Consider the following 27,511-nt stretch of genomic DNA (forward strand, 5'->3'; position numbering starts at 1 on the left):
TCTTTCTTCTGCTGGGCTGGGGCTGAACCCAGGGTCCCAAATGATGGCCAAGAACCCCACCATCAAGCTATACCCCTAGCTCTTTTTACTTTTGGTCAGGGTCTCACCAAGTTGCTCAGGCTGGCCTTGACCTCACTGAGTAGCTGGGATTACAGGCCTCTGCCACTAGGCTGAGCTGATTCTCCTGATGCTAGCCACTCTGATCAGGGTGAAGTTAAATCTCAAAAGGATTTTGTGATTGTCATTTCTGTTGTTTGAACAGTTTGAATAGCCAGCTGGCCTGTAACTTGCAGCAATCTTCCTACCACTGCCGCAGAGTGCTGGGATTCCAGGTGCATTCACACCGACCTAACAGCTAAGGGTGCTGAACATGCCTGTGCATACATAGATGGTGGAATAGACATCTATCCCACCTTATTTTTAATACCTAGAGAAACAGATAATTCACAGTCTTTAGGATTAAACTTCATCAGTTATTAAGTTTGGGCTAGTCCTATCAAATACAGGCTTTACACCAACTACTAAATCTGAAAATTTTAGGCCTAAAAGTAATTTTTAGTTTACACAAATTTAGAGGATATCTTAAATTAAAATGTGCAATAGGGTGAAGATTTAGCATAATGGTATATGCATGCCAAGCATACATGAGGCCCTGGGTTCATTCTCTAAGACAGCAAGCACGCACGCGCGCGCACAGACACACACACAGACACACACACACAGACACACACACACACACACACACACACACACACACACACACACACACACACTGTCCCTGATGAGAAAGAAGGGAGGAAGAGTCTAAGAGCTGGATGTAGCATGAATCTCAAAGAGTCTTATTAATAAAAACAAACCTGGAGGCAGGTATTGGGGTGAATGCTGGAAGATCAGAGAAGCAGAACAAGCCACAGCCACCTCACCTTGCCAATTCCTCAGCTGATCCTGTTTCCTCAGACTGGAAGCCTCTCAGTCCTCATCCAGAATGAATCTCAGCTGAACTGCTGCTCAAAAGCCTAAAAGCTTAACCAGCCTAGTTCCTGGTTTTCACACCTTATATACATTTCGGCTTTCTTCCCTCACTTCCTGGGATTAAAGGCATGAGAGTCACCATGCCTGGCTGTTTCCAGTGTGGCTTTAAACTCACAGAGATCCTGTTCTCTGTTTCCTAAGTGACAGGATTAAAGGCGTGTGTGCCACCATTTTCTAGCCTCTATATCTAGTGGCTGTTCTGTTCTCTGACCCCAGATAAGTTTATTAGGGTACACAATATTTAAGGGAACACAATACCTCCACAGCTGGAACTTTCAGAGAGTCCAAGCAATACAGTGTCTTCTGGACATGACCGAACCACCCATGAACTCACAGCAGCTGTGGTTTGCCTGCACAAGACCTATACAAGATCAAGCCAGTCACCATCTAGCCTGGAGGGGAGAGGGACTCACATGGCCCGAAGAGTCAGTTTTTGAAAAGGGTGTAGACCTGACAGGTCAATCACACTACAGAGAATGGATGGATGGCCCCGCATCATTATTTTATGGGCAGCACAAATTGGAACTGATGGGTTATTTAAAGAACAACCAACAAAAGATGACACAAAAAGTGGGAAGAGACTGAGGTAAGTTTAGGGAGTGTCTTAGGGTTTCTATTGCTGTGAAGAAATACCATGACCATGGCAACCCTTATAAGGAAAACATTTCATTGGGGTTGCTCACTATAGCTCCATAGGTTCAGTCCATTATCATCATGGTGAGGAGCATGGCAGACATGGTGCTGGTTATATCTTGATCAGAAGGCAACAGGAAGTGGACTGTGACACTGAAAGCCCCCCCCCCACAGTGATACACTCCTTCAACAAGGCCACACCTACTCCAATAAGGCCACACCTCCCAATAATGCCACTCTCTATGAGCTTATGGGGGCCAATTACATTCAAACTACCACAGGGAATTAAGAGAAAGAGTGGGGGTGGTGAGTGAGTGAATACCATCAAAATACATTATATAACTGGGAATAATTCATAAAAATATATTTCATTAAAAAATAAATGGAAATTACAGAACACTTTCAACTGAATAAAATACAATACCCACACAAACAAAACACAAAAACCCCAGCACCTATCTGTGGTGATATTTTATTTGTGCATCTCAATAAAGCCTATCTGGGGATGAGAGCAAAAGGCCAGCCACTATATTAAACATAGAGGTCAGGCAGTGGTAGCACATGCCCTTAATCCTAGCATTCAGGAGGCAGAGACTCATCTGGATCTCTGTGAGTTCAAGGCCACACTGGGAACAGAGCCAGACGTGGTGGCACACGCCTTTAATCCCAGCAGTAGTTAACCATAGAGGTCTGGAGGTCTGTACAGACAGACAGGAAGTGACAGAGCGGGACTGAGAGAGGTAGTAAGAGGGCAGGGACAGAAAGGCATATAGACGTGGCTACACAGGAAGAGCTCTCTCTGGAGGCGGAGAAGTTGGGGAGGAGAGAGCTTGGCTGTGGCTGGTCCTATTCCTCTGATCTCTCAGTTTTCACCTCAAAATCTGGCTCCAGGGTTTTTTTGTTTGTTTGTTTGTTTTTAATTAATAAGACCATTTCTCAATTCGTCTTACACCTACCCACCCAGCACAACACCCATCAAGCACAAAATCAAAATCTGGGAAAGAAAGGCACTGAACTTCAGACCTTAAAAGTTAACTGTGTCTTGAGGGAGGCATTAAATAGGCACTTCAAGAACTTTCATAAACCCCAAAGAACCTCACAGAAGAGCGATGATAAAAATGGGAACAGGTTCTTCTGGGTCCTGGCTTCCAAGATGACCAGAAAGTCGAGAACAGAGAACAAGGTCGGACTATGGGTTGTACACAGCATGGGCATCAGCATCAAGCCGTGACAGGTTTATCATCTTGAATGGAGCAGAGGCTGTTGCTGTTGGGAACACTTCTGAAACATCACCAATGTTTATGTGTCCCAGTCTATGGGAAGCTAAATTACCGCATAAACTGTGCCATTCACAGCAGGAAGGGCAGGGCTTGATCATGTGAAGCTGGGAAGGACCCTGATTTGTATTTACTGATTCTGCCCCATGATCCCAGCCAAAGCCATGTGAAGATCTATATCCTTTTTCTAAATGTTCTACAATTATTTATTTGGCAGGAGGAAGTGTGTCATATCACACACGTGGAAGTCGTCTTAAGTCACAGGGATCAAATGCAGGTGGGCTAGGCTTGGCTAGGTCATATTTTGGGCCCCTAAGACCTAGACTCTTAAAAATGGAATAAAAACAATCTGGGGGGGGGGGGACAGAATAAAATGAGAATTAAACTTTTCAACTAAAACCAGAACAAAACTCAAACAGAAAATCAAGGAGAAAAAAAGACAGAGCTGAAAGTTGATCCTGGGTAAGACTAATATCCGCTAACAATCTACTCACAGAAAGTAAGACACAGCAATCACATACAACTTCAAGAAAAGACATCACTACATTAAAACAAACAAACAAACAAAAAAAAAAAAACCAAGCAACTACAATTTGACACAGACACATTTAAATTTTCCTTAAAAATGCAGAAATTTCTAAAAATACTCATGTCAAAAGTGACACAAAAATTGAAACTCAAAAGAGTCTAAAGCCATTAACAGAAATTGACACCATTATTTTGAACTCCTCCAGAGAATGTCCAGAACTCTAGGGCTTGACCAGTAAACTATCAAAACTAGAGGAAAATATAACACAGTTCTTAGACAAATTCTTTGCAATAAGGGTAAAAGTAAAATCATTACTCAATTTTTATGGAACAAGTGTTACCGAAACACAAAACACAAAATTTGGCAAAAATTATTAAAAGTAAAATTGTAAATCCACTTTATTCATGAATAGATACAAAATACCTAATAAAAGATAAGCAAAACTGGGGCTGGAGAGATGGCTCAGCAGTTAAGAACACTGGTTGCTCTTCTAGAGATCCTGAGTTCAGTTCCCAGCACCCACATAGTGGCTCACAACCATCTGTAATGGGATATGATTCCTTCTTCTGGTATTTGTGAAGACAGATCACTGATAGGCAAAAATATTTTTTAAAAGATAAGCAAAGTTATTCAGCAATTTGCAGATAAGCAGTAATAATTTCAAAACTAGGCTGCTTTCAGGAATGTAAGGTTGTTTTAATAGAGAGCAGTAGCAACTCCACACTACAGGAGTTAATCTTGTCAGTCTGATGAGGTTGAGAAGTGCCTAGGAGTTAAGGGAAGCACTGCTGTCCTAACAGTGTCAAGGTACTAAGTACCAAGAGGAATAACTAACTCGGGAAAACCCACCTGAGTATTAGTGGCACCATCCCAGAGGCTGGGGCCTGAATGAAATAGAAGGGACAGAGGACAATGCCTTCTCTCTTGCTTCTCCCATCACACCAGACTGGGATGTAAGTTCTGCAAGCATGAGCCAAGTGAATCTCCTTTAGAATGTTTCTCTCTCAGGTACTTGTCACAGTGAGCAAAAAGAAGAAAAAAAATGCACATAACCTCATTTAAAAAGACTTAGAATGGAGCTGGAGAGATGGCTCAGAGGTTAAGAGCACTCACTGGCTGTTCTTCCAGAGGACCTGAGTTCAATTCCCAGCAACCACATGGTGGCTCACAACCATCTTTGATGAGAGCTAGTGCCCTCTTCTGGCTTATAGGCATATGTGCAGGCAGAACACTGTATACATAATAAATAAATCATTTTTTTCTAAAAAGAAATTTCCTTCATCTGGAGGTGACAGATCAAAAATGCCAAAACACTAAATTGCAAAATACTAAAAGATTGTGAAACACAAGACAAGGGGTCCATTATAGCACATCAACACTGAACCTTAGGCCAGTGAAGTACATCTAGAACAAAAACTACAAACTGCAAAGATGAAATGATCACCCTTCACAGCCCATATATGCTGACAGAAATGCAAATGAGCTTGAAAGTAAAAGAATTATTAGCAAGGCTGCTAGTTATCAAGTCAACAAAAAATTGTTTTTACATTATCATCAATAAACCAAAATTAATATCTAAAAAGGTATAATTTATAAATACATTGAAAGGCATAAGACTCCTAAAAGCATAACAGTAATTATGTGATCATAATGGAGACATTTATAAATTATTAATAGAAATGGGATACTGTATATGTATATGTGTATATATATATATATATATATATATATATATATATGATTTGAAATACTCATTATCTTTTAAAAATTGTCTGTAAGTTTAATTTGTAATCTCAAATAGGTTGATGGAATTTGTTTTGTTCTTACTTTTTTGTAGAATTTCCAAGAGCCAAAACTGACCAATACAATCCTGAAGAAAATCCAAAGTCCATACAAATTTCCTATTGTCACATTTACAATTATCACAAGGTTCTCTGCTTAGAGTTCACAAATATGATATCATTGGCAAGTAGGCTATATCCCTGTTAAGCTGCCATAAGAGCTGTTAAAGGATGAATCTGAAATGTCCCCCAACGCCCATGTGCTCAGACTGTGGAAAAAGGCTATGGAGCCTTTAGGCCCGCCTGGCTGCCACACTCTCCTACCAGCACAAGCACGGACACTCTGCCTTGATGGACTGTAACCTTCTGAAACCTGTGGTGATATGCTGTGTACCCTAATAAAGCTTGCCTGGAGATCAGAGGACAGAACAAGCCACTGGATTAAACAAAGAGGCCAGGCAGTGGTGGCACACCTTTAATCATAGCACTTGGGAGGCAGAGATTCGTCTGGACTTCTGTGTGTGCAAAGCCACCCTGGACTACATGAGAGTGATTCAGTTCTGAAACAGAGCCAGGCAGTGGTGGCACACACCTTTCATCCCAGCACTTGAAATCTCATGCCTTTGCTACCGGTATTTGGAAGCACACACGCCATTAATCCCAGCAGGAGGAAGGAAGTGATATGGCTGGGTGGAGAAATGTAGATAAGGCGTGAGGAGACAGGAACTAGGGCCCTTTTTGGCTGAGGAGTGCTTTTTCTGCTGGACCCCTTTCGGCTGAGGACTCAGGATTTGTTGAGACAGGATTGGCTGAGGAGTTGGTGAGATGAAAAGTTTCTCTAGTAGCTCGTTCCTTTGTCTCTCTGATCTTTCAGCATTTACCCCACTATTTTTTGGGTTTTTTATTGTAAGAACTATTAGATTTGTGCAACAGAAACCATGCACAGGTGACAAAAAGCAACAAATACCGAGGATAATTTGCTTCCACGTTCATTCAGAATGTTGGCATAACTCAGTCCACATCCCCAAGGTTCCCGTTTCCATATATCAACTGAGGGTTGGACTCATCTTTTGTGGGTCATCTTCATTTCTAGTTCATTCAGTTAAACCTTCCTGAGCCAGTTTAAGACCAGCCTCAACTATAAAGGAGGAACCTGTTTCAAAACTACACATGGGCAACGCAGAAAAGACTAGTTTTCGGACCTCTAATGTTGCATGTCAATTCTGCTCTCCTCTTCAGCTTCATCGTGTCACTTTTTAAAAGTCTATTAATCAGTAACAACCAGAAAATCCCTCTGCAGCATATCTGCATTCACATTCAACTAAATAACCAGAGAACAGAACTGGCAGCGGCTTTAGAAGGAAAGACTGTTTCAGTGGCCATCAAGATCATGGTGGAGCTACATTAAGGCACTCGGCACTCACACAAGAACAAAAGGACACAGTTTGAGGAGGCAGCAACCGTGGTAGTCGGGAAACTCCATGCACACAGCAGGTAGCACCGTGAAAACAGCAGGGGAAATGAAGCTGGTACAACGGGACAGACCTATGGGAATAAAAACTACTCCTACATCACAACACAAAAAACGTCAATCAGAACAACACAACATGACTTCAGAAATTCAGTCAATCATCTCTCTCCAATGTTGCAGAACCATGACAAGCCCTGTTTGATTAAGGTGAGATGAAAAAGCACCTATGACACACTTACTACAGAAGCCACCTCTGTTCCTACCCTCCTGACTCAGCCAAGTCCTCCATGAGGAAGGTCCCCAGCTCCTGTCTAGTGGCACAATCTCCCTGGGGGGGGGCAAGGCTGCTGGCATCTCTTACCACCTTGCTCCTCCTGGCCAGCTTCACGTGGCAAAGTCCAGACAGACAAGGATCAGAAGAATGGGGTTCCTTTCTCCAACCAATCGCCACTTGGAAGGCAGAAATTCTACTTCAGATACAGCAGAGCACAGAGCAGCAATCCTGGGCTCCAAGCACTCTCTGGTAGGGCAGAGGTTGTTTTCTTTTTCTGAGAGGTAGGCTGAGAACAACGGTCACCATGCCCATCCATGTCCTGACCCTCAGGAGTGGTGGCACTTCCATGTTTCCACTCCTGGCTCCACTAAAGGAAGGCATAGGTTTGAGGTGGTGATGCACAGAACCAGAAGACACTGCAGCACCACATGTGGGTGCCCTTTATTTCAAACAAACTGGGGAAGTTCATCCCTAAGGGAACTATTAAAAATAATCTTTGGAGAGCTGAAGAGTGAGCAGGTAAAAGGAAATTGGCAGTTCAATGACAGTAGCAGCAGAATGCAAAACTCAAGGGCAGCTGTCTGTTTAACAAGAGAACTGTAGTAAGTCTCTGCAAAGCGAGTAGTAGAGTCCTCTTGGGGTAAGCCTAGCTGGAACATAAACGCCTAGCAGTGCTTGGCTTCTGCAAAAAAAACTGAATTTAATTGGGTCAGACTCTGGAGCAATTTAAGCCCTAAGATGTTGAAGAAAACAGAGTAATTAGTAGAAGCTGACAGCTGAGCAAGCCAGCAACAAGAGTAACCTAGCTCAAAACTAAATGAAGAGCTCAAGAGCCTATCAAGCAAAGCAGGGCCAGCACAGCAGCCATCTCGGTTATAAAGACTATGCACATATCCAGAAGAGCAACCTCTAAGAAGCAACTTCACGGCTGTACTGCACAGAAAACCGACCACTCCAGCCAAGCACCCCGACAGATGAGCAGGTAAACAGCAACAATTCCCCGGATGAGACATCAACACAGAGTCTTCAAAACGCAAAGTGTTCAATTTTCAATAAAATCACCATGAGGCTTTCAAAGAAAAGGGAAAGTGTAAGCTCTACTCAATGGTGAGACGGCCCAAGTATCGGGTTAAGGTTAAACAAAGAGCAAAGTTGCCATGTTACTCAAGAAAAGAAACCAAGTTTAAAGACTTAAAGGAAGGTTTTCTATAACATCATGTCCTTACATGAAAAACAGCAACAAAAAGAATTATTTAAAAACTAAAATCCTTAAGTACAAAATAACTGGAATCGAAAACTTCCTAGAGTGTGAGCAGTCAACTGGAGCTAGCAGAGGAACAGGCCTGTTCCAGCTACACAGAGGGTAACTCACACCGCCATGAAAAAGCATGAGGGCCAAGAAAGATTAATTACACAGACCACTGCAGATGTATAACGTCATCATCTGAGTTAAATCACAAATGTCCACACACACAATTACGTTGTTAGAGCCTTGTCGTATGAAAGTGTTAATAAGGCATGCATGGTCGCACACGCCTGTAATCCTATCACTTGGGAGATACAGAGGCAGGAAGATCAGTTCAAAGTTATCTTGGCTACACCATGAGTTCAAGACAGCCTGAATCCACAAGACTGCCCCAGAAACACTACAACAAACAAAAGTAACATAGGGACAAACTTTATTGAAGTATGGAGATGATACATAGTAATAAATCAAATATATTAAAAGAAATGAACGTAAGTAAAAATGTTTAGCAATAAACCTAGTACAATAAATACATTATTTTGATTTCTTTAAAAAAACACTAAAACTATATGAATAATTGCAACCATGCATGTTGGGGTTAAAACATATAACGAATATGGAGAGAATGAATATATTTAAAGGTTCTGATACACTACAATGTACAATATAAATCCCACAGAGATCACTAAAGAAAATCTTTAAATTATTAACATATTCATTTAATGCTAAACCAGTAAAGAAAAGAATTAAGAACAGAAAAGATATGCAACAAACAGAAAAAGCAAAATGGCAGACATAAACCAAAAACATGCAAATGATCCTAAATGTGAATAGATTCAACAATACCATCAAGAGGAAAACAGTATCAGGCTAAAAAGAACAAGACCCAACACAAATGCTCTACAGAAGACACTTTAAACTCAAAGATAACAAGATGGGAGTAACTGGACGGAAAAAGCCATACCTTGCAAACAATCATAAAATATACTATTATCAGATCATACAGCTCCTCACAATATTTAAATGTTAGCGGCAAGGAATACCTTATAGCAATTAAGGAGTCATTCTATCTGGAAGATTTAACAATTGATGTGCATCCACCTTACAATGGAGCCCCAAAATAGATATGATAAAACCCACAGAATTAAAAGGAGGAATGAAAACCAACAGCAATAACTACAAGACTCCAACACTGGACCTCCAACAATTAACAAATGAATGTGCAGAAAAACCAACAAAGAAATATGTGGTAATTATTTTCCTCTTAACTGTCACCAAATACTTACCAAGAAGTAACTTACAGAGCAATGAGGCTGGGCATAGTGGCTCACGCCTTTAATCCCAGCACTAGGGAGGCAGAGGCAGGCGGATCTCTGTGAGTTCAAAGCCAGTCTGGTCTACAGAGTGATTTCCAGGACAGCCAGGGCTACACATAGAAAGCCTGTCTCAAAAAATCAAAACAAAACAAAAGAAAAAGGACGTATTTACACCTCATAGAGAGATCTAAGAGGTCAAGCCAATAGGGTTCATGAAAAGGTGGCACCCTTCGACATCAAAGCAAACTAACGTACTGTGAGCAGTAACTATGAGGCAGTGTAGGTTTCGGCAATCAAAAAGTGTACTGCTCTGACATGAGTCTGGATACTGGGAGAGGCTGTCTGTACACGTGGTGGGGAATCAGGTGTATGGGAGAGCTCTGTAGCTCTGCTCAATTTTCTTGTGAATCTCAAACTGTTCTAAAAATGAAGTCTGTTTAACAATTAAAAAATTTTAAATGGAAATTAAAAGCACAAAGAAATACCACTCCACTCCATCAGAATAGTTAGTGTGTAAGGCTGGCGATCCCAGTTGTTGGTGGGCATGCCGAACAAGTGGGAGATCTCATGTACTCTTCATGGAGTGTGAAACAGTGCACACACTTTAGAGACCTGGCAGGAGCTTCTACAGGCAAGCACACAGTCTGCCACCCAGTGACTCTGCTGATGGGTGCACAGCCAGCAGACAGCTACAGAGCACAAACAGGACAGTATAAATGTGTTCTCAAGAACACTATTAGGAAACGGGCTTTTAATCCTTTAATCCCAGCACTCGGAGGCAGAGGCAGGCAGATCTCTTAAATTCGAGGCCAGCCTAGTAGTGAGACTCTATCTCAAAAAAAAAAAAAAAAAAAAAAAAGCAAAAATACTATTAGGGGAGCTGTAGATGTAGTTCAGCAGTAGCCTGCTTTGCTTAGCATGTGCGTTTGCCCAGCAGTACCACAAATACATATTCTTCTAAAAGAATGAACACTACTAGTAACGATGAAGAAGTATACAAAATCATAGTATTTTCAATGCAAATACTTGAGAAATAGATATGAGCTATTATCAGGAATTTACACAGATAAATCTCACAAATACTGGTGGGAATGAACTAGACTTGAACTGTATACTATGTGAGTGTACAACAGAGAAAGCTGTACCTATTGGAAAGGAGGCTTTTATTTCTTTTGTGAGTAGCAGTTACACAGGTCAGAATTCATAACTACTCACTGAGCATTACTTTGTGAACATTTCCGAAGATTATGCTTTATCTGAAAGGTATCACACTACACAACTTTAGAAACAAAATGAACTGAATTACAGTAAGAGTATTTGAACTTAGAGATCAGTAACTTTTAAAGGCTTAAACACTTAAAAATGTCATAAAGAAAAATTGGCACTAAATTCAATAAGGGTATAAAGCTTTATACAATGGAAAGTATATAAGTATCTAAAAGGAAAAACACCAGGAAGAAATTGTTTCCATCTGATATAGGAATATGTGACATCACTACCGTTTATTCTAATGTCTGAGATACAGATGGTCGTCATCCGGCTGCCCCCCCCCGTCCCTCCCCCCTCCCGTCCCTTCCCTCCCCCATTCAGGGTTTCTCTGTGTAGTTTTGCCCTCCCCATTCCCCTCCAGACAGGGTTTCTCTGTGTGGTCCCCCCCCAGACAGGGTTTCTCTGTGTAGTTCCCACCGTGGACCCCCCCCAGACAGGGTTTCTCTGTGTAGTTCCCACCGTGGACCCCCCCAGACAGGGTTTCTCTGTGTAGTTCCCACCGTGGACCCCCCCAGACAGGGTTTCTCTGTGTAGTCCCCCCCCCCCCGTGGTCCCCCCAGACAGGGTTTCTCTGTGTAGTTCCCACCGTGGACCCCCCCAGACAGGGTTTCTCTGTGTATTTTTGGTGCCTTTCTTGGAACTCACTCTGTAGACCAGGCTGGCCTCGAACTCACAAAGATCCGCCTGGCTCTGCCTCCCAAATTCTGGGATTAAAGGCTTGCGCCACCATGCTGGGCAAGATACAGATGTTAAGAAAACTGACAACGGGATTTACAAGTATCTATCATTTAAATTCATCTCACTAGTGGTAAAGACTACTGAAACAAAATAACTTCTTCGTTTTCTTTTTTTTCTCCCAAGACAAGGGTGTTAACAACCCTAGCTGTCCTGGAACTAGCTTTGTAGACCAGGCTGACCTCAAACTCACAGAGATCTGCCTGGCTCTGCCTCCTGGTGTGGACAGCCACTGTCTGGCACAAGATAATCTTAATAGCAGTTAAACTTCCCTTCTCTAGAGGGCCTCTGTTCAGACCTCTGTGACAAGTTCAATTACCTCCTCCCCACCCTGCTTTACAGGACTTAGCCTGCCTCGATGTAAAGGAGCTGTGCTTCCTCAACCACCAGCTTCCAGCGGTCTCCAGCAGCCCTACAGCCTGCCTACTCATCTCTTCTGCTGAAGTTTACTTTGAACAACCTAATGATCAGCCAATTTAATAGCTTGCTATAACATATTCTACAATTACACATTAATTCATGTTTAGAACATAAGTCAAAGCTGTTAACTCAGAATATTCAGCCCACCTTCTAAAGGTCTTGGAAGTCAGTCTTCCTCACAAGATGCACCCAAGTTCCTCAAGAACAGGACTGACTCAGATGCATCTTTATTTCTCAGAACTAGGCTCCAGTTTGAAAACTACTTGCTGAATGAAATATATATATATATATATCTGGCTCTGCAGATAAAGGTGCTTGTTACACAAGTCTAACAACCTATGTTCAAGCCCAGGACTCACATAAAAAGTCAGATTCCAAAGGGCATATCTGTAATGTCAGCACTCCATAGCAAGATGGGAGTCAGTGGCAGAAGTGCCCTGAAGCTCAGGGGCCAACCAGCCTGGAGTTCACCAAGCACTTGCACAGGAGAAGCAAAGACCCTCCCTCCACAAGATGGAAAGCAAGAAAAGTTGTCCAGAAGTTGTTCTCTGGATCTCTCTCTCTCTCTCTCTCTCTCTCTCTCTCTCTCTCTCTCTCTCTCTCTCTCTCTCCTTCCTCCCCTCTCCCTCCCTCTCTTCCTTCTCTCCCTCTCTCTCCCCCTTCTCTGTCCATGAGCAAGCACCAAGTGGGGGCACTGAGCATTCAGCTCTATCTGAGGTTTCTAACATACTGGGCACAAGTTCGCCTCCCAGGTTCTCCTTTCTACCCTCCACCACCTTCACTGACTCAGTGCCAATTCTGGCCAGGTAGTGGTAGTATACACCTTTAGTCTCAGAATTCAGGAGGCAGAGGAGAAGTGGATTTCTAACTTAGAGGACAGCCTGGTCTACAGAGTGAGTTCCAGGACAGCCAGAGCTACACAGAGGAAACCCTTCAAAAATCCAAAAGGAAAAAAAAGTGCCAATTCTGGTAGAGTACTTGCCTACCTTGTAAAGAGTACTGGGTTAATTCCCTCCCCACACACACACACATCAATAAACAAAAATTCTTAAAAGATTCACCATTCACATCAACAATATAATCATCTGCCCAAGGTCACACAATTAAAAACTGAAGGCAAGACACAAACGTGTGTCCACACACCTTGCCCTTCATACCACCTACAAAACTAAGGATCAAAGGCCCAGCAAGCACTCTGCGGGCACAGTATGAATAAGGGATAGTACAGCCCTCCTGTGTTTAAGGGTTATTGCTCTAGAGCTCAGTAATGAATGACATAACCATGTTTCAAGTGTCATCAATCCTCACGCCATTCAAACAAACAAACACAAGACTACAGGAACTGCTAGGTATGGTTGGTGCATACCTCTTATATCCAATACTTGGGAGGCTGAGGCATGAGGATCAGGAACTTGAGGCCAGACTAGACTACTAAAGACTCACCTAGATGGAAGGGGAGGAAAAGAGGAGGAAATCTGTAAATTAGTTAAATTAAAAAATTACAGTGGGCTGGTGAGATGGCTCAGTGGCTAAGAGCACTGGCTGCTCTTGCAAAGGACCTGGGTTCAAGTCCCAGCACCCACATGGGAATTCATAGCTGTCTATGACTCCAGTTCCAGGGAATCTGACTCCTTCATATAGACATACATGCCAACAAAAATACCAGTGCACATAAAATAAGAATTATTTTAAAATGTTAAATAAAAAAAGAAAGAAAATACAATAAGTATTAAAACCTTAACTGGTACCCAGATTCAACACAAAGTATATGTTTAAAACCATTATATTAACTTTCTACATGAAAATACTTTTTCTTTTTCTTTTTCTTTTTTTTTTTTTCCGAGACAGGGTTTCTCTGTAGCTTTGGATCCTGTCCTGGACTAGCTCTGTAGACCAGGCTGGCCTCGAACTCACAGAGATCCACCTGCCTCTGCCTCCCAAGTGCTGGAATTACAGGCGTGCGTGCGCCACCACCGCCCAGCGAAAATACTTTTTATACATAGTATCAATGTTCAAAAAGTATATATACTCATATACCACTTAATACAAGGCATGTACTAAGAATGTACACCTTGGGCAATTTGAGTCTCATACAAACATCAGAGCAGTTACAGAGATAAAGAGAACTGGCAACACAATCTTAAGGGCTGCATACACTTGTGACCTGCCCTTGATCAAGTCATGATGTGGTGAATGACCATGATGTTGTCAAGCAGGAATACTGGGAAGGGCAGGAGGGGCTGGGAGTTTGTAATATAGTTGCCTTTAAAACTATAAAATGGAGTCTAAAACAGTAAGAAATACCTGGAGCAACTCTAACAGAGTACTGATAAATTGAATTATATACTTGTACAGTCTTGAGTGGGCAACTCTGGTTAAGTGCAAGACCTATGTTAATAATACTTAAACCTGGTATGTACTAAACCCTGTCCTAGATGATGAACACAGGTCCATCTCATACACTGCTGGCACAGAAGCTAACAGACAAACAAGACAGTGACAATTGGCCAATTTACCCAAAGACATCCAGTCTTCTAAAAAAATTTTAAATATGCCCTGTCATTATATCACTGTCTTTAATAGCCACAAAATAATGGTTAAGATTTAAAAAAAAAAAAAAAAAAGAAAGAAAGAAAGAATCAAATAAACCCCTAAACAGTTGTTTATCATCATCTTCCTCAGGACAACTGTACCTCACTCCATCTATGTGATCTCAAGAGAATGACTATTACAGCTTTCTTATGCTATCTAAAACCTTACTGACTCCATTCCAGTGTGTCTCGCCTCCTAGGTCCTAAGAGGGTTAAGGAATTGGCAATTCAAATAGGTGAGCAGTAACCAAAATTTGACACGTGGACATTACAATGGAAAAGGTGTCTTTCATTTGTGGTTGCTAAGCTACAGGTAAATGCCTGGGATTCCAGAAGCAAGAAGCTAGAAAAATCCAGAAATGGAAACAGAAAGACCTGCAGATAATATCTGAGCTCTGGAATCTAATTGCTTCCAGAGGCATCCACACTCCTCCACACACAATTCCCAGTGCAGAAATAAAGAAAGCTGTTACTTGTGAACACAAGTAACCAAAAAAAAAAAAAAAAAAAAGGCAAAGCTGGGAATGTGGCATATGCCTATAATCCTAGTACTTAACTGCTAAAGCACAAAGGATTCAAAGTCAAAGCCAGCCTCTAAAATAAACAAAACAAAAACTAAGAGGCACACATCTTTAATCCCACGGCTCTGGAGGCAGAGGGCAGAGCTCTCTGAGTTCAAGGCCAGACTCATCTGCATAGCAAGTTCCAGGCCGGTCAAGAGCTACAAGATGAGACCATGTCTCAAAACAAAACAAACTCTAAGCACAATGACTAACACACTAGCTGGGCAAGAACAGTTGTCTATTCTAGTCCATCTACGAAACAAAGTAGCGCTGTTGTCAGACACGTGACCATTAAGACCCTGTACTTCATTCAGTGTAGTCCAGTTTGAGACTCCAATCTGATGAACCTCTCTCTGTGGACTAGGACCTAGAGACCTACGTTCTTCATTTCTCTGAACCTCTGCACAGATCTCCTCATCTGTAAACAGGGATATTAACAGTACTCACTTACTGTGACTGTCAGAAGTAAATATGTTATATTTACAAGAGCCCAGAACACTGAGAAGCACTGGTATCTTTAAGTAAATTAAGTCATTTTTAAGAGTATACAAACTTGGCAGGCAGAGGTGGTGCAACCTTTAATCCCAGCACTCAGGAGGCAGAGCCAGGCAGATCTCTGTGAGTTCGAGGCCAGCCTGGTCTACAGAGCAAGATCAGGACAGGGCACCAAAGCTACACAGAGAAACCCTGTCTCAAAAAAAAGTATACAAACTTGACCAAGTACAGTGATATTTACCAAAACACTTTTTTACAGGAAAAAAAAAAAAAAAAACGTATTTTAAGGGATAAACACTATTCATGAAAAAACAAAAACAAACAAACAAAAAAAAAAAAAACATGCCTTTGGTCTCCTAAGACAGGATGGTTATTATTAGCTTCACACAAACCTCTCTGACCTTCCCCAGTGGCACTACATTTATCATCAAAAGGGAAGCACACACACACACACACACACCATGAATAGGAAACCATGAAATTGCACTTAATACCAGCACTTCTCACACAAGGCTACAGAACTTAAAGCTAAAGGCAGCATGGTGTTTTCTCTAGCTAATTAGTTTCTAAGGAAAGGTACAGATTTAGAAGTCTGTGTAGAACCACATAAGATGATCAGGAACAAATATTGTAAGTCATTTAAGAAAACTATTTGGCTTTGTAATAAATCTGGAGACTATAACATTTAAGTACAGGAAAAATCTGCCTTCACCAAATACCAGACCTAGTGAAGCTACATTGGAAGACAAAAATTAGCCTACCACCTGGACTTGCTCACTCGATACTTCTACCCCAGGCATTCATTTTCTATCAGCCCATTCAACCTCTCTGCCTCATTAGATTTGCCAAAGAATTTTGGCAATAATTTGTCAAGTAAATTAGAATTAAAACTATATGGTTTTTAATAATGCATAGATGGTCCAGACTGCATGTCAAGCTTTTCTCTGCCTATACTGAATATTAATAAAAGTCAAAGATCTGCCACAAAGCATTACAGCTTTGTCCACAGCCTCAGCCACCAGATTACCTAACCTTCACAAGGGGATTGCTCCTCTTCCCTTTACAAGAAAATGCTTTATAAAATGTTCATCTGCTATAGCCCTAGTGGCTTTAAAAGGCAAAAAAAATTCAGATAAATTGAACTTCAAATTAGATTATCAAACATGAAAAGATTTTCCATTAATGTATTTCTAGCATTTCCATGAAGACTCTACATTTACCTTTTTAAAAAATGGTATGTAAGATTAATTTTGATCTTATCTTCATGCATGTATAAAAGTCATGCCAAAAAAATTAACAAGAGTTTACCTGTAAACTAAAGGAATCTCAAAAAGATGGCATTGTAATTAAAATGGAAAAGGAGAGAAACCAATGGAATTACTCAAAACCAAATTTCCACCTTTTAGGCACTATACCTTGTGATTATAACCCAAAGCCTTACTTCGAATCCCAGCCTGCCACTGATTACCCAGGTCAGACTGGGCACATGCCTTTACTTTTCTGTGTCAATGTTCTCACCTGTAAAACTAGAGTAATTTAATAGAACTATGTTATGAGGTTAAATGATTAGTATGGGCAGACTCAAACTTTAATTATTTTATTATTATTCATGCCACCCTCTAACTTGGAGGCAAACCCAGGGAACAGGCCGAGAAACACTCCAGAAATAATTTCTGAGACACAACCAACTCATTGTCTTCCTTGCATATTTACTTACATAACTTTTAGCATCTTCCTAGGGGTTTTAACATATAAGTCATTTTTAAAAACAAGACTACATCCCATACTACTTACGGTTCTCACAGACTTAACATCAAGGACTTGTTAGCAACAATGCCCCACCCTGACAAGCTAAGGCTCCCATTGCATGGCTCAGCTTGACCCTGAACTTTCATCCCACACCTTAGCCTTTTCAAGTTTGTTTTTACTAAGATAGGGTCCTACTATGTAGCCCAGTGGTGAGACTGCATGTGTATTATAACACAACATTTGTTCTTCAGGAGAATTGCTCTGAAGAGCCATATCAGTGCCTCTAATTCCCGCCCCCGAACACTGCACTATCCCAGTCTGCACTACCCTAGTTTTATATTTTTAAAAGCTGTTGCAAAGTGTAAGAGAAAAACTACAAACTTGTAAGAAATCTGAATTTTGGTCTCAACTCTCTTTCAGTGAAAGCCTAGGCAAATTATCTGCATCCCCTCAACTAAAAATGAAGATCCGTACGAGATTGTTTCCACAGTACCTTGTGGCACTGTGATCCTCATTTTATGAAATTGAAGCACCCAGATAAGCAACTTGTGCAAAGTGACAGTTAATTAACAGCAAATATGAGACCAGACGTCAGTCACCTCATCTATACCACACTGCTTCTCCCACTTAGAACACTAGCCGGGAATAGCAGCACACTGGTAACCCAGTTCAAGGCTCATCCTTGGCTACACAGCTACTTTGGGGCCAGTATGGGCTACATGAGACCCTGTCGAAACAAACAAACCAAAAGCCACAAACAAACTAATAAAAATATACCACTACTCTAAATTGTCATGTTATCAATCTAAAGTATTTATTCAATGAATCATGTATTAAAAAGAGACTTTAAGTGGAGTCTGAAGCTAGAAGAGTCACTATATTCACTAAACTGGCCTCAGCAAAGTTAGAAGAGGGCTGAGGAGATGGTTATGCAGTTGGGACCAGAGTTTAGCTCCCAGAACCCACAAAACAAGCTAGGCATCCTGAAAAGGTCAGGAACTCTAACTGACAAACTGGATACCCTGACTTCTGTACACATAGGAGTGTGCATGCCTGCCCCACCTCTTCAATGAGAAAACATCCACACCGACAGCTACACATGAGAATGTGTGCCTAACTTCCCAACGCCTAAAAATTCAAGATACAGAAGAGATTATGTTCCATATAAGATTAAAAAATGAATTGCTGTAAGTAATAATATTATAAGTACAACCCTCAGAATATAAAATTAAAATTCCTGATTTCATTTTATATCCAGGTTATATTTAATGTGCATTGTTTAATTCAAGAGAGATCAATTTAAACATTTTCCTCATTTCTGACTATATCTTCAAAAACATTAAAAAAGCTTAAGCATATTACTTCTAAAATCATATAAGCAATTACAAACAAAAGATTATACTATATTGATAATTTCTCTTTCAAAATTGAAAACTGGCCCCCCAAAGTATTCTAAAATTCTGTGCTCAGTGTATTACACTCAACTAAATTGTATCATTAGCAGTACTCAGCTCTCTAAATGTCTTCAAAGCTTATTATATTTACAGGGAACTTAACAACATTTCAACAAGACTGATCCTGTCGACTCAAGAATACCCTCAGAGGAAAATCACAACAAAATGCAGAAACCAACAATAGTTTCCTATTACTGACTTGAGAACATCCAAAACATTCATGGGTATATAAGTATGGTTTAACTATATTTAGGGATTCTTAAAGAAAAAAGAATGTCAGAATGTTTCTATATTTAAACTAGATGGAACCCTAACTTGTTAAATCCAAAAGCACCCAATCATAGAGTCTACTGAATTTATCTCCACATCCCGGCCTGAAAATGTCTCTGCAGTCTGCATCACATTCCTCAGTTAAATACTTCTTCCTACTATTGGAAAGCTTGGCAGCACAGGAGCGATAGGGTCTTATGTTCTTGTCCAAATTTACAGTAAACTCATTCACCTGCTGAGTTAACTCTGCACTCTAAACGGGGAGAATGAGTCTATTTTCTGTTAATGTTTTTGAAATCTATGCCTCCCATGTGTCTCCCACTCTTTAGTCCTCACTAGGCTGAATACTTGATCCACTGACTTTCTGTGGAGCCTCACAGACACTTATGGAGTACAAAGTACTTACTTCCACAATGCCAGTAGCCGTTTGGGGCTTTTTTGTTTTTTTGTTTTGTTTTGTTTTGAAGACAGGGTTTCTCTATTTAACAGCCCTGGCTGTCCTGGAACTCTCTCTGTAGACCAGTCTAGCCTCAAACTCACAGAGATCCTCCTGCCTCTGCCTCCCAAGTGATGGGATTAAAGGGATGTGAGACCATCACCCAGCGCCAGTAGCCTTTTTAAAAACTCTGCCACTTGCAGATCTTGGTGTAGTATCAGAGAAGAGTCATTCTGGAAAGGCTAGCACTTCCTATACCTCAGTCAAAACATCCCAACAGACACAAAGCAGAAGCAAATCAGCTGCTCTTCCGGTAAGCCAAAAATCCTACGAAAAAATATAAAACAATACCACTGTATTTTTTTATTTTAGAACTTTTTTCACAAAAATTTCACTTAGCTTGTAACTGGCTTATTACATTTAAAATTAATGAAAACTTTCAAAATTATCAGTTTTAATACAACAAACATTAATAAAAAATAACTAACATAAAAAGAATCTTTGGGATCCTTAGTAATGTTTAACAGAATAAAGGGGTCTTGAGACCAAAAAGTTTGTAAACATGGAGCCTCTCTCAGATTTCCAGACCTCTCTCTTGGGTTTTCTTTTCTCTTGCTCTGCAAATATGTAAATGGCACACATACTGACTCTTGAGCTAGAACCCTAAAACACCAACAACCCTGTCCTCTAGCTAGTGATTTCAAGGAATTACAAGTGCACATCTTACTCGTAACATCTCCCTTCAGATACTTAAGCATGTGAGGTTAAACACTTGCTTCTTCGAAGGACTGAGTCTTCAAACACAGAAGCTTGTCTGAAAGCAGCAGCTTAGAGCTGCTCTGTGCTGCTGCTGCCCATCACTAATAAATACTTCCACTACTCATAAAAAGGTAAGGCTACTCAAAACTGGCAAGATCAATGAAGAAAGAAACGGTACTCTGAATAATCAATCTTTTTATCCTTAGCAATAATGAATTCAAAGAGTGACCACATGTTAACACGCAAAAGGCAAGGAATAGAACTAAAGTCTGCTTATTTAGCTGGTCAGACACTAGATTACTAGAGTTCAACGCTGACCTTTACTTGAAATGTGCCCCCCCCTCTTTTTTTCTCTTGTTGCTGTTTGAGACAGGGTCTCTTTACTAGTAGCCCTGACTGTCCTAGAACTCACTATGTAGACTCTTATACATATACATAAACACAGACAAAACACTCAGAGGCAACCATCTCTTGCCTCCTCTACCAGAGTGCAGGGATTAAAGGTGTGTGCCACCATGCTGGACGGAAATCTTAATTCCTCAGCACCCCCCCCCTTAATATCAGTATTATAGAAATAAAAAGTAGGTTGGAGAGTATGGGTTCTAAAGATCCAGCAGAAACCCTGCAAATTAACCTTCCAAATTAATAAAGAAAAAACTCTGGGACTCAGAGCAAAGAAAACAGTCTATCTCACATCTATCATTAAAATCCGGAAGAGTTCACAGATTCCAAAACTTATCTATATTGTTTTTGCAAATCAAATAAAACTATATGAATATGATAATGGGAATTACAGCAAGAAAGGTAGGAAGAGAGCCAAGTATACGACATTAAAGATAATCAGATTACCTTCTTTAGATTTTTGGAGGCAAATATGTCAAAACTTCAAAATAACTTCTACAGACACATATGACATATCTTTTACCACTTTCAAAGTTTAATTTGCTTAAAAGAAGTGCACCAGGGGCTCAAGCTACAGTTCAGCAGTTAAGAACACTTGCTGCTCTTGCAAAGCACCACATGGCACCTCACAACCATCTGTAACACCAGTTAGAGGGGATCCAAAGCCTCTTCTGACCTCCTCTGGCACTAGGCATGCATATGGCACATATACATAAACACAGACAAACACACATATACAAGAAATAAAAACTTAAAGATTAAATCACTGACAAAAAGTTCACACACATACATGTACCTAACATATTTTGAACTTCACATTTTTCTATGATTCAAAGTTAATTTGGTTCAGGTTTTCAAGAAACAAAGCTTGTAAACAAATTCTTAATACATTCACCCAATTTTTTTTTTCCTTTCTTTTTTTTGGAGCTGAGGATTGAACCCGGGGCCTTGCGCTTGCCAGGCAAGTGCTCTACCACTGAGCTCAATCCCCAACCCCTACCCAATATTTTGAATCAAGTTCATCATTTCTTACTAGTCCTCACTTAAAGTCAAAAGTTCTCAAACTTAATTTATGCAGCATATTAACATATATACCAGGAAAAGGCGCTAACCCCAGTGATAACAAAAACTGGGACTCCACTCAATGGTAAACGTCTCCATCCTAATCCTTGGGGCTCCTTCCTATAGACAGTTCCTGTCGGCACGGGTAAATCTAAAACTATGGTGCCAAGTCTCAAAATGGACAGACCGGGGATTAACACAGTTTTAATTTACATGCTGGTTGGTAAAAAAGAAATGTCCCACAATGACCTCATAGTTTTGAGGGCTAGGGTACAGCCCCAAGGCGGAGCACAACCCTGCCCACTCTAGGGCAGGTCCCACAGGGAAGGAGGGTGTCAGTGTTAACTTTTACAAAACCATACATATCCTATTATTTTAAAGTATTAACTGATACTCCCTATTTCATGTTAACAACAACAAAAAACAAAAAATTCTACCATAAACTAAACCGCTGGAGGAGGGAGGCTGGTATTTGAAAGTCTGAGTCAAGTAAGTCCAACCACTCCAAAATGTTCAACATCAGGAGTGGTGCAGAATAGGCACAAGTTTGGCTAGAGCTGACCTTCCTCAGAAACTCCATCTGAATTTGGTGGCTGCCAAATTCCTAGTACTGATACCAGATGTCAACTGTTAAACCTACACCATGCCCTCAGCAGATTATCTAATACAGGTCCTGGCTCATAGTAATGGCTCAATAAACACGTGAGAAATGAATGAGGAATTATTTTTTAAAGGTGTAGTACTTTAGAAACCAGAGCTCACACTATCATTAGGCATCTTAATGAAACTACGAAGTGGAAATATGCTACAAGCACCAAGTGCCCTATTTCCAAAAGACACTTTAACCATGCACATACAACTATTCAAGTGTACATTCGTACATGAGCATCTTACAAATTTTCAAGTGCAGAAAGGAAAACTCAGATGTAGTAAATTGTAGCTATTCAATAAACAAGCTTTTATCTTCTATTAATGAAAAAACTCAGTGTCAGGGTGAGATGAAAGGGGGAAATGTCTGTCAATGCAGTCGGCGTGTTTAATGGATGCCATAAATCAAACCTTCCCGTGAATTTTCTGGAGCATATTCATGTCAATCTTTGAGCCTATTGTCACTTCCACACATGCTCACGGGAACAAAATGACAAAGAATGCTACGCCTGAACCACTGGATCCGGGCATGAAACATTTGATTAGCAATTTTCTAGGCACCGGAGAATACATTTAGAAATATTTTCAAAATACATTATTCCTGTCGACTCCTACATAAACCGAAGCTCTGAATTTCTTTACGGGATCCACTAGACTGCCGGACTTTCAAACGTTTTCTTTTCTCTTCTTCTTCTTCTTCTTTTTTTTAAAGGTGCCGATAATCTCTCCTTGTGTGAGACAACTGAGAGCGAACAACCCATTTACCAAGAGCGAATGACTACGGCTTCGCATTTTCCAGACAAAAGCGCGTTAACACAGATCCGATGCACATTTATTCTTCCCCGCTAAATGAGTCTTCTCCGAAATTGCATTTTATGTCGTATACTTAAAGTTAAAGGCAGCAAGTTTAAATTTTAGTCAAACGCTCTAGGTGCCTTTCTAGCCGTGTGACTGCTACATCTGGTGGCAGAACACTTGCATGCAAGAAGCCAGAAAACTTAGAAAACAATTGCAACCCATCTCGGTCCGTGTTTTGCAGAAACCTCCACGCAGGAATTTCCCACAAAAACCCACGACCGACCCACCCCCCGGCAGAGAAGCACGCGAGCCTCCTTTGCACCCGCGAGCACAACGCACACACGCGCAGGAGCCGATGGCGAAGGAAGGAAAGTTGCAACCATCTGGAGGGGTCGCTCTGCCGTTGGGATCGCTCTAGGGGCCGCGCTGGGGATCCGGGTGAGTCGGATCCGAGTCAGCCCAGAGCATTCCGGCGGCGGGCGAGGGGGCATCCTCCTCCCGGTCCGGGGCAAGCCCGGCTCGCGGCGCGGGGGACCGCCTCTAGGGGAGGAGTGCGGGCTAGGGGAGGGGGCTCGCGCGCCACGGCTGCACGGCGAGGGCAAGCCCACCCGAGCCCCGAGGCCGGGAGGCTCAAGGAGCCAGGGCAGGCCTCCGGCCCGCGAACCGCCACCCCCCACCCCAGCCCGGGGTCGGCGCGGGCCGAGGGAGCCCGCGGGAGGGCGCGGCGGCGCTTACCTTCCCTGGGCCTCCCGGATGGCGGCGTGTGATTCAGCAGGGACCTGGCGGCCGCCGCCGAGCCCGGGGTTGGAGACGTGGAGAGCCGGGACCAAGATGGCGGCCCCTCCAAACTTCCACTGCTACTTTGGACACTCATCAAGCTACTTTCTGGGAGCCCGACTCCCCCCCTGCGACGGCGGCGGCACCGGCACCCGCCTCCGTCATGGCGGGGGCCGCGCTGAGGGCGAGCGCGGGCGCGAGGGCTGGGAGGGGAGCGCCGCGCCGCCGGGGGAGCGCGCCGGGCGGAGGGCAGGCGGGGAGGGCAGCGCGGAGGGGAGGCGAGGGGCCGGGGCCGCGGGGCCGGAGCGCGGGCGGAGCGCGGACCGAGCCGGCCGAGGCCACTTCCGCGGGCGGAACCTGCCGGCACCTCTGCAGTGCGTCGGGCCCCGGCGTCGCCCGGGCAGCGGCGGGCGGTGGGTGGCGGCTGAGGCGGCGGGGTAACCTCTGCATCAGTTACGGGCGGCGGCGGCGGCGGCGGCGTCACGCGCCGCCAAGGCAAACACTATCGCGAGGCTCCAGCGCCTCCGGTAGCGGCGGCGGCGGCGGCGGCGGCAGCGGCGGCCGCGGGGCCGGCAGGGGGGACGGGGGAGGGCCCTGCCCGGGCGGGGCGAGGGCGGGGAGGGCGCGAGCGCGCAGGGAGGCGCGGGGCCCGCGGCGCGGCGCCGGGGCGGCGAGTCGCGTGCGCGGGGCCGGCCGGAGGGGAGGCGCGCCCCCGCTGCCACCTGCCTCCCCCTCGCCGCGGCGCGCCTGCTCCGACGCGCGCCCCACACCCAGCCTGCCCGAGACGCCTCTGCTCTCGCCCGGCTCCGGAGTCTCAAAATGGAACTGAAAAGTTGAGAGTTTGCCTCTTGCCCATCAGGAGGGGGGAAGGAAAAAAAAAAAAAAAAAAAAGACCGGTGTGCGCTTACCCGTCTGCAGAACGGGTCGTTACGGAATGAAAGACCTAAGAAAATAAAACTTTCGTTAAAAACAATCCACCCAAGGACTTGAGAACATCCTACCCATGTGTGTGGTAGAGGCTGTTCTTTGTTTTCACAGAAGTGGAAAATCTAAATAGGAAATTTTGACTACTGGATTCGCATTAAGGGAAACCAAACAAACAACTATGGTGTTCATCTTGAAGAAGGTATGGTTTCTAGAAATTTCCAGCTTCTAGTGCCGCTGCCGAGTATGGACGACAAATTCACAAAACAAATTACAGCATTTGCTAAAATTTATAGATAGAGCGTAGCTTTCTGCACACCCACGTACACACACCAGCGATTGGCCATCTTGTACATAAAAGAACAGTCTCATAGTCCAGGAAAAATACAACAAGGTTTTGCTCTCCTTAAACAACCAAATTGAATAGAACACTAAAAAGATTGCGCTATAGAGCAACTGTGGGCATAAGGAAATGACATGATTTCCAGGGGGACAAAAATGTCATTTCTATTTTTTATTTTTATGACTTCGCATTTCTCATAGTAATGTTTTCTTCAGATAAACTATCATCCTAGAATAGAGCCTTGGCTGTCAGCTATCTCCAGGAGTCACTGGAGTGTTCCTGTGCTTCAGATTCTTCTGTTTTTAGTCACAGTCTGCTTTTGAAACCTAAGGGCTGTCACAAATTGAACGACTTTATTGAAGTAGAATGGACTCACTCTAAACTGTATGTCTCTGGTCCCTGCTGGAGCATGCATACAGCTCTGAAGCCCCGGTACAATCAGTGGTGACCATCTGTTGCCCTCCCAACTCACCTCTACCTATCCTCCCTCCTCCACCCCCACTCACCCACCCCCACCCCCACCCCCACCCCCACCCCCACCCCTGCGGAGGCATAGATCTGCTTTCTGTGCTACAAAGTAATTTGAATTTTCTTGAATTTTAGATGAAGTGTACAGTTTTTCTGTCTGGTGTCACTCAACATAATTATTTTAATAGCCACATGGTTGCATTTTCTTGTGTGAATGTATCATACTTTATCCCTTCAACTGTTGATGGGCATTTGCATTTCCCCTTTTTGCTAGAACACTTCCATGAACATTCATGTACAAGTCTTCGTATGGACATATGCAGTCCATAGTCTTGGTTACGTTCCTATGACCGTATAAGACATGTAAATAAATGTACACTCTTTCTGGTGGTTTCATCTTTCGTATGCTGGGGATCAAGCCTAGAGCATCATACATGCTAGGCAAGCACTCTACTTCAGCCCCCCTTTCTGGGTTTTAAGAGCAAGCTTAGTCTGCAGATTGTATCATAAAGGACATAGGACATAGGACAGGAAGGAAGTTAAGAGACCTGACATTAATGTCAGCAAGCAAAAAAAGAAAATCTTCATTTCAACTTTCCCATCTATAACAATGAGGTTAGAGTCACTGGGCAACTCCTACCAATTCCAGGACTTTAGCTCAGAGTTCAGTTCCTCATAAACTGTTTAAAAAAAAAAAAAAAAAAGCCTAAGCCAGACAGGCAAGGTAGCTCACATCTTTAATCTCAGGGCTTGAAAGGTTGAGACAGGAGGATTGCTTTGAGTACCAGGCTAGACTGGACTACATTGTCCAGAGCCGTAATTGACGTTTATGCCATCTGAGTAGGTTTTTAATGGTAACTAGAGGAATACAACACACACATTAACATGTTACCTCAGTGATTTTGCTGTGGCTGTTGCCTGAGAAGGACAATACCTATTCCTTTCTTGCCTTCTTGTAGTTTATGATAAAGATAGCACCAACTTCTACAGAAGCCTCTTCCAGTAATAAGGAACTGATCAGAAAAGAACTATCTTGGCTTAAAAATGGAATGCCAGGCATCATCTAAATTCATGCTTTCAAAAACTGCCAAAGGGTAATGATAGAATTTTCATACTATGTTACAGTAAGTAAAAGGTGGATATGATCTCTATTTCTAAGTTTATTTTTAAAAATGACTAGAAGGATACACCTTAAAAGTTAATAACTAGTGCAGGTTGTGAGGTTATATAACTGATGTTTCTACCTCTGTCCTTCCCCAAATTGTGGAAAACAAATTGCATATTTTTTTTATTTTATTTCTTTTATGTGCATTGGTGTTTTATCTGTGAGGATGTTTGATCCCCTGGAACTGTGGTTATAGACAATTGGGGGAGCTGCCATGTGGGTGCTGGGAATTGAACCCGGGTCCTCTGGAAAAGCAGCCAGTGCTCTTAACCGCTGAGCCATCTCTCCAGCCTCCAAATTATATATTTTTATATTCAGGAAAAGTTCATTAAATGACTTTTAGGTCATTTAAGCATAAAATATCTCTAGACAACAGTTATATAAATGGGTAGTTTTATAAACAGAATACAGCGGTGCTCACCTACACCCCCAGCTCCTTGGAAACTGAAACAGAAGGAATAAGAGCCCAAGGCCAGCTAGGTCACACATTCAAGAATCTGTCTTGAGGGGGCTACATAGATGGCTCAAGAGTTAAGAGAACTTGGTTGCTCTTTCAGAGGTCCTGAGTTCAAAACCCATATGATGGCTCACAACCATCTAGAGTGGGATCTGATTCCCTCTTCT

The 27,511-nt window shown here is 42.5% G+C and overlaps 1 protein-coding gene across 2 annotated transcripts in view; it reads right to left on the reverse strand.

Moving 5' to 3' along the window:
• Tlk1 (tousled like kinase 1) overlaps positions 1-24,227 on the reverse strand; it is a 118,098-nt gene extending 93,871 nt beyond the window's left edge. The window contains exon 1 of one of the 2 annotated variants that reach the window (XM_036184190.1): positions 23,946-24,227. In XM_036184190.1, the coding sequence (XP_036040083.1) occupies positions 23,946-24,084 (139 nt within the window). In that variant the 5' untranslated portion in view covers positions 24,085-24,227. The remainder of the gene's footprint in view (positions 1-23,945) is intronic. The other variant, XM_036184191.1, reaches the window with a different exon arrangement.
• Between the last annotated feature and the right edge of the window lie 3,284 nt (positions 24,228-27,511).

Source organism: Onychomys torridus, chromosome 4, assembly GCF_903995425.1.
Source record: "Onychomys torridus chromosome 4, mOncTor1.1, whole genome shotgun sequence".
Lineage (NCBI taxonomy): Eukaryota > Metazoa > Chordata > Mammalia > Rodentia > Cricetidae > Onychomys > Onychomys torridus.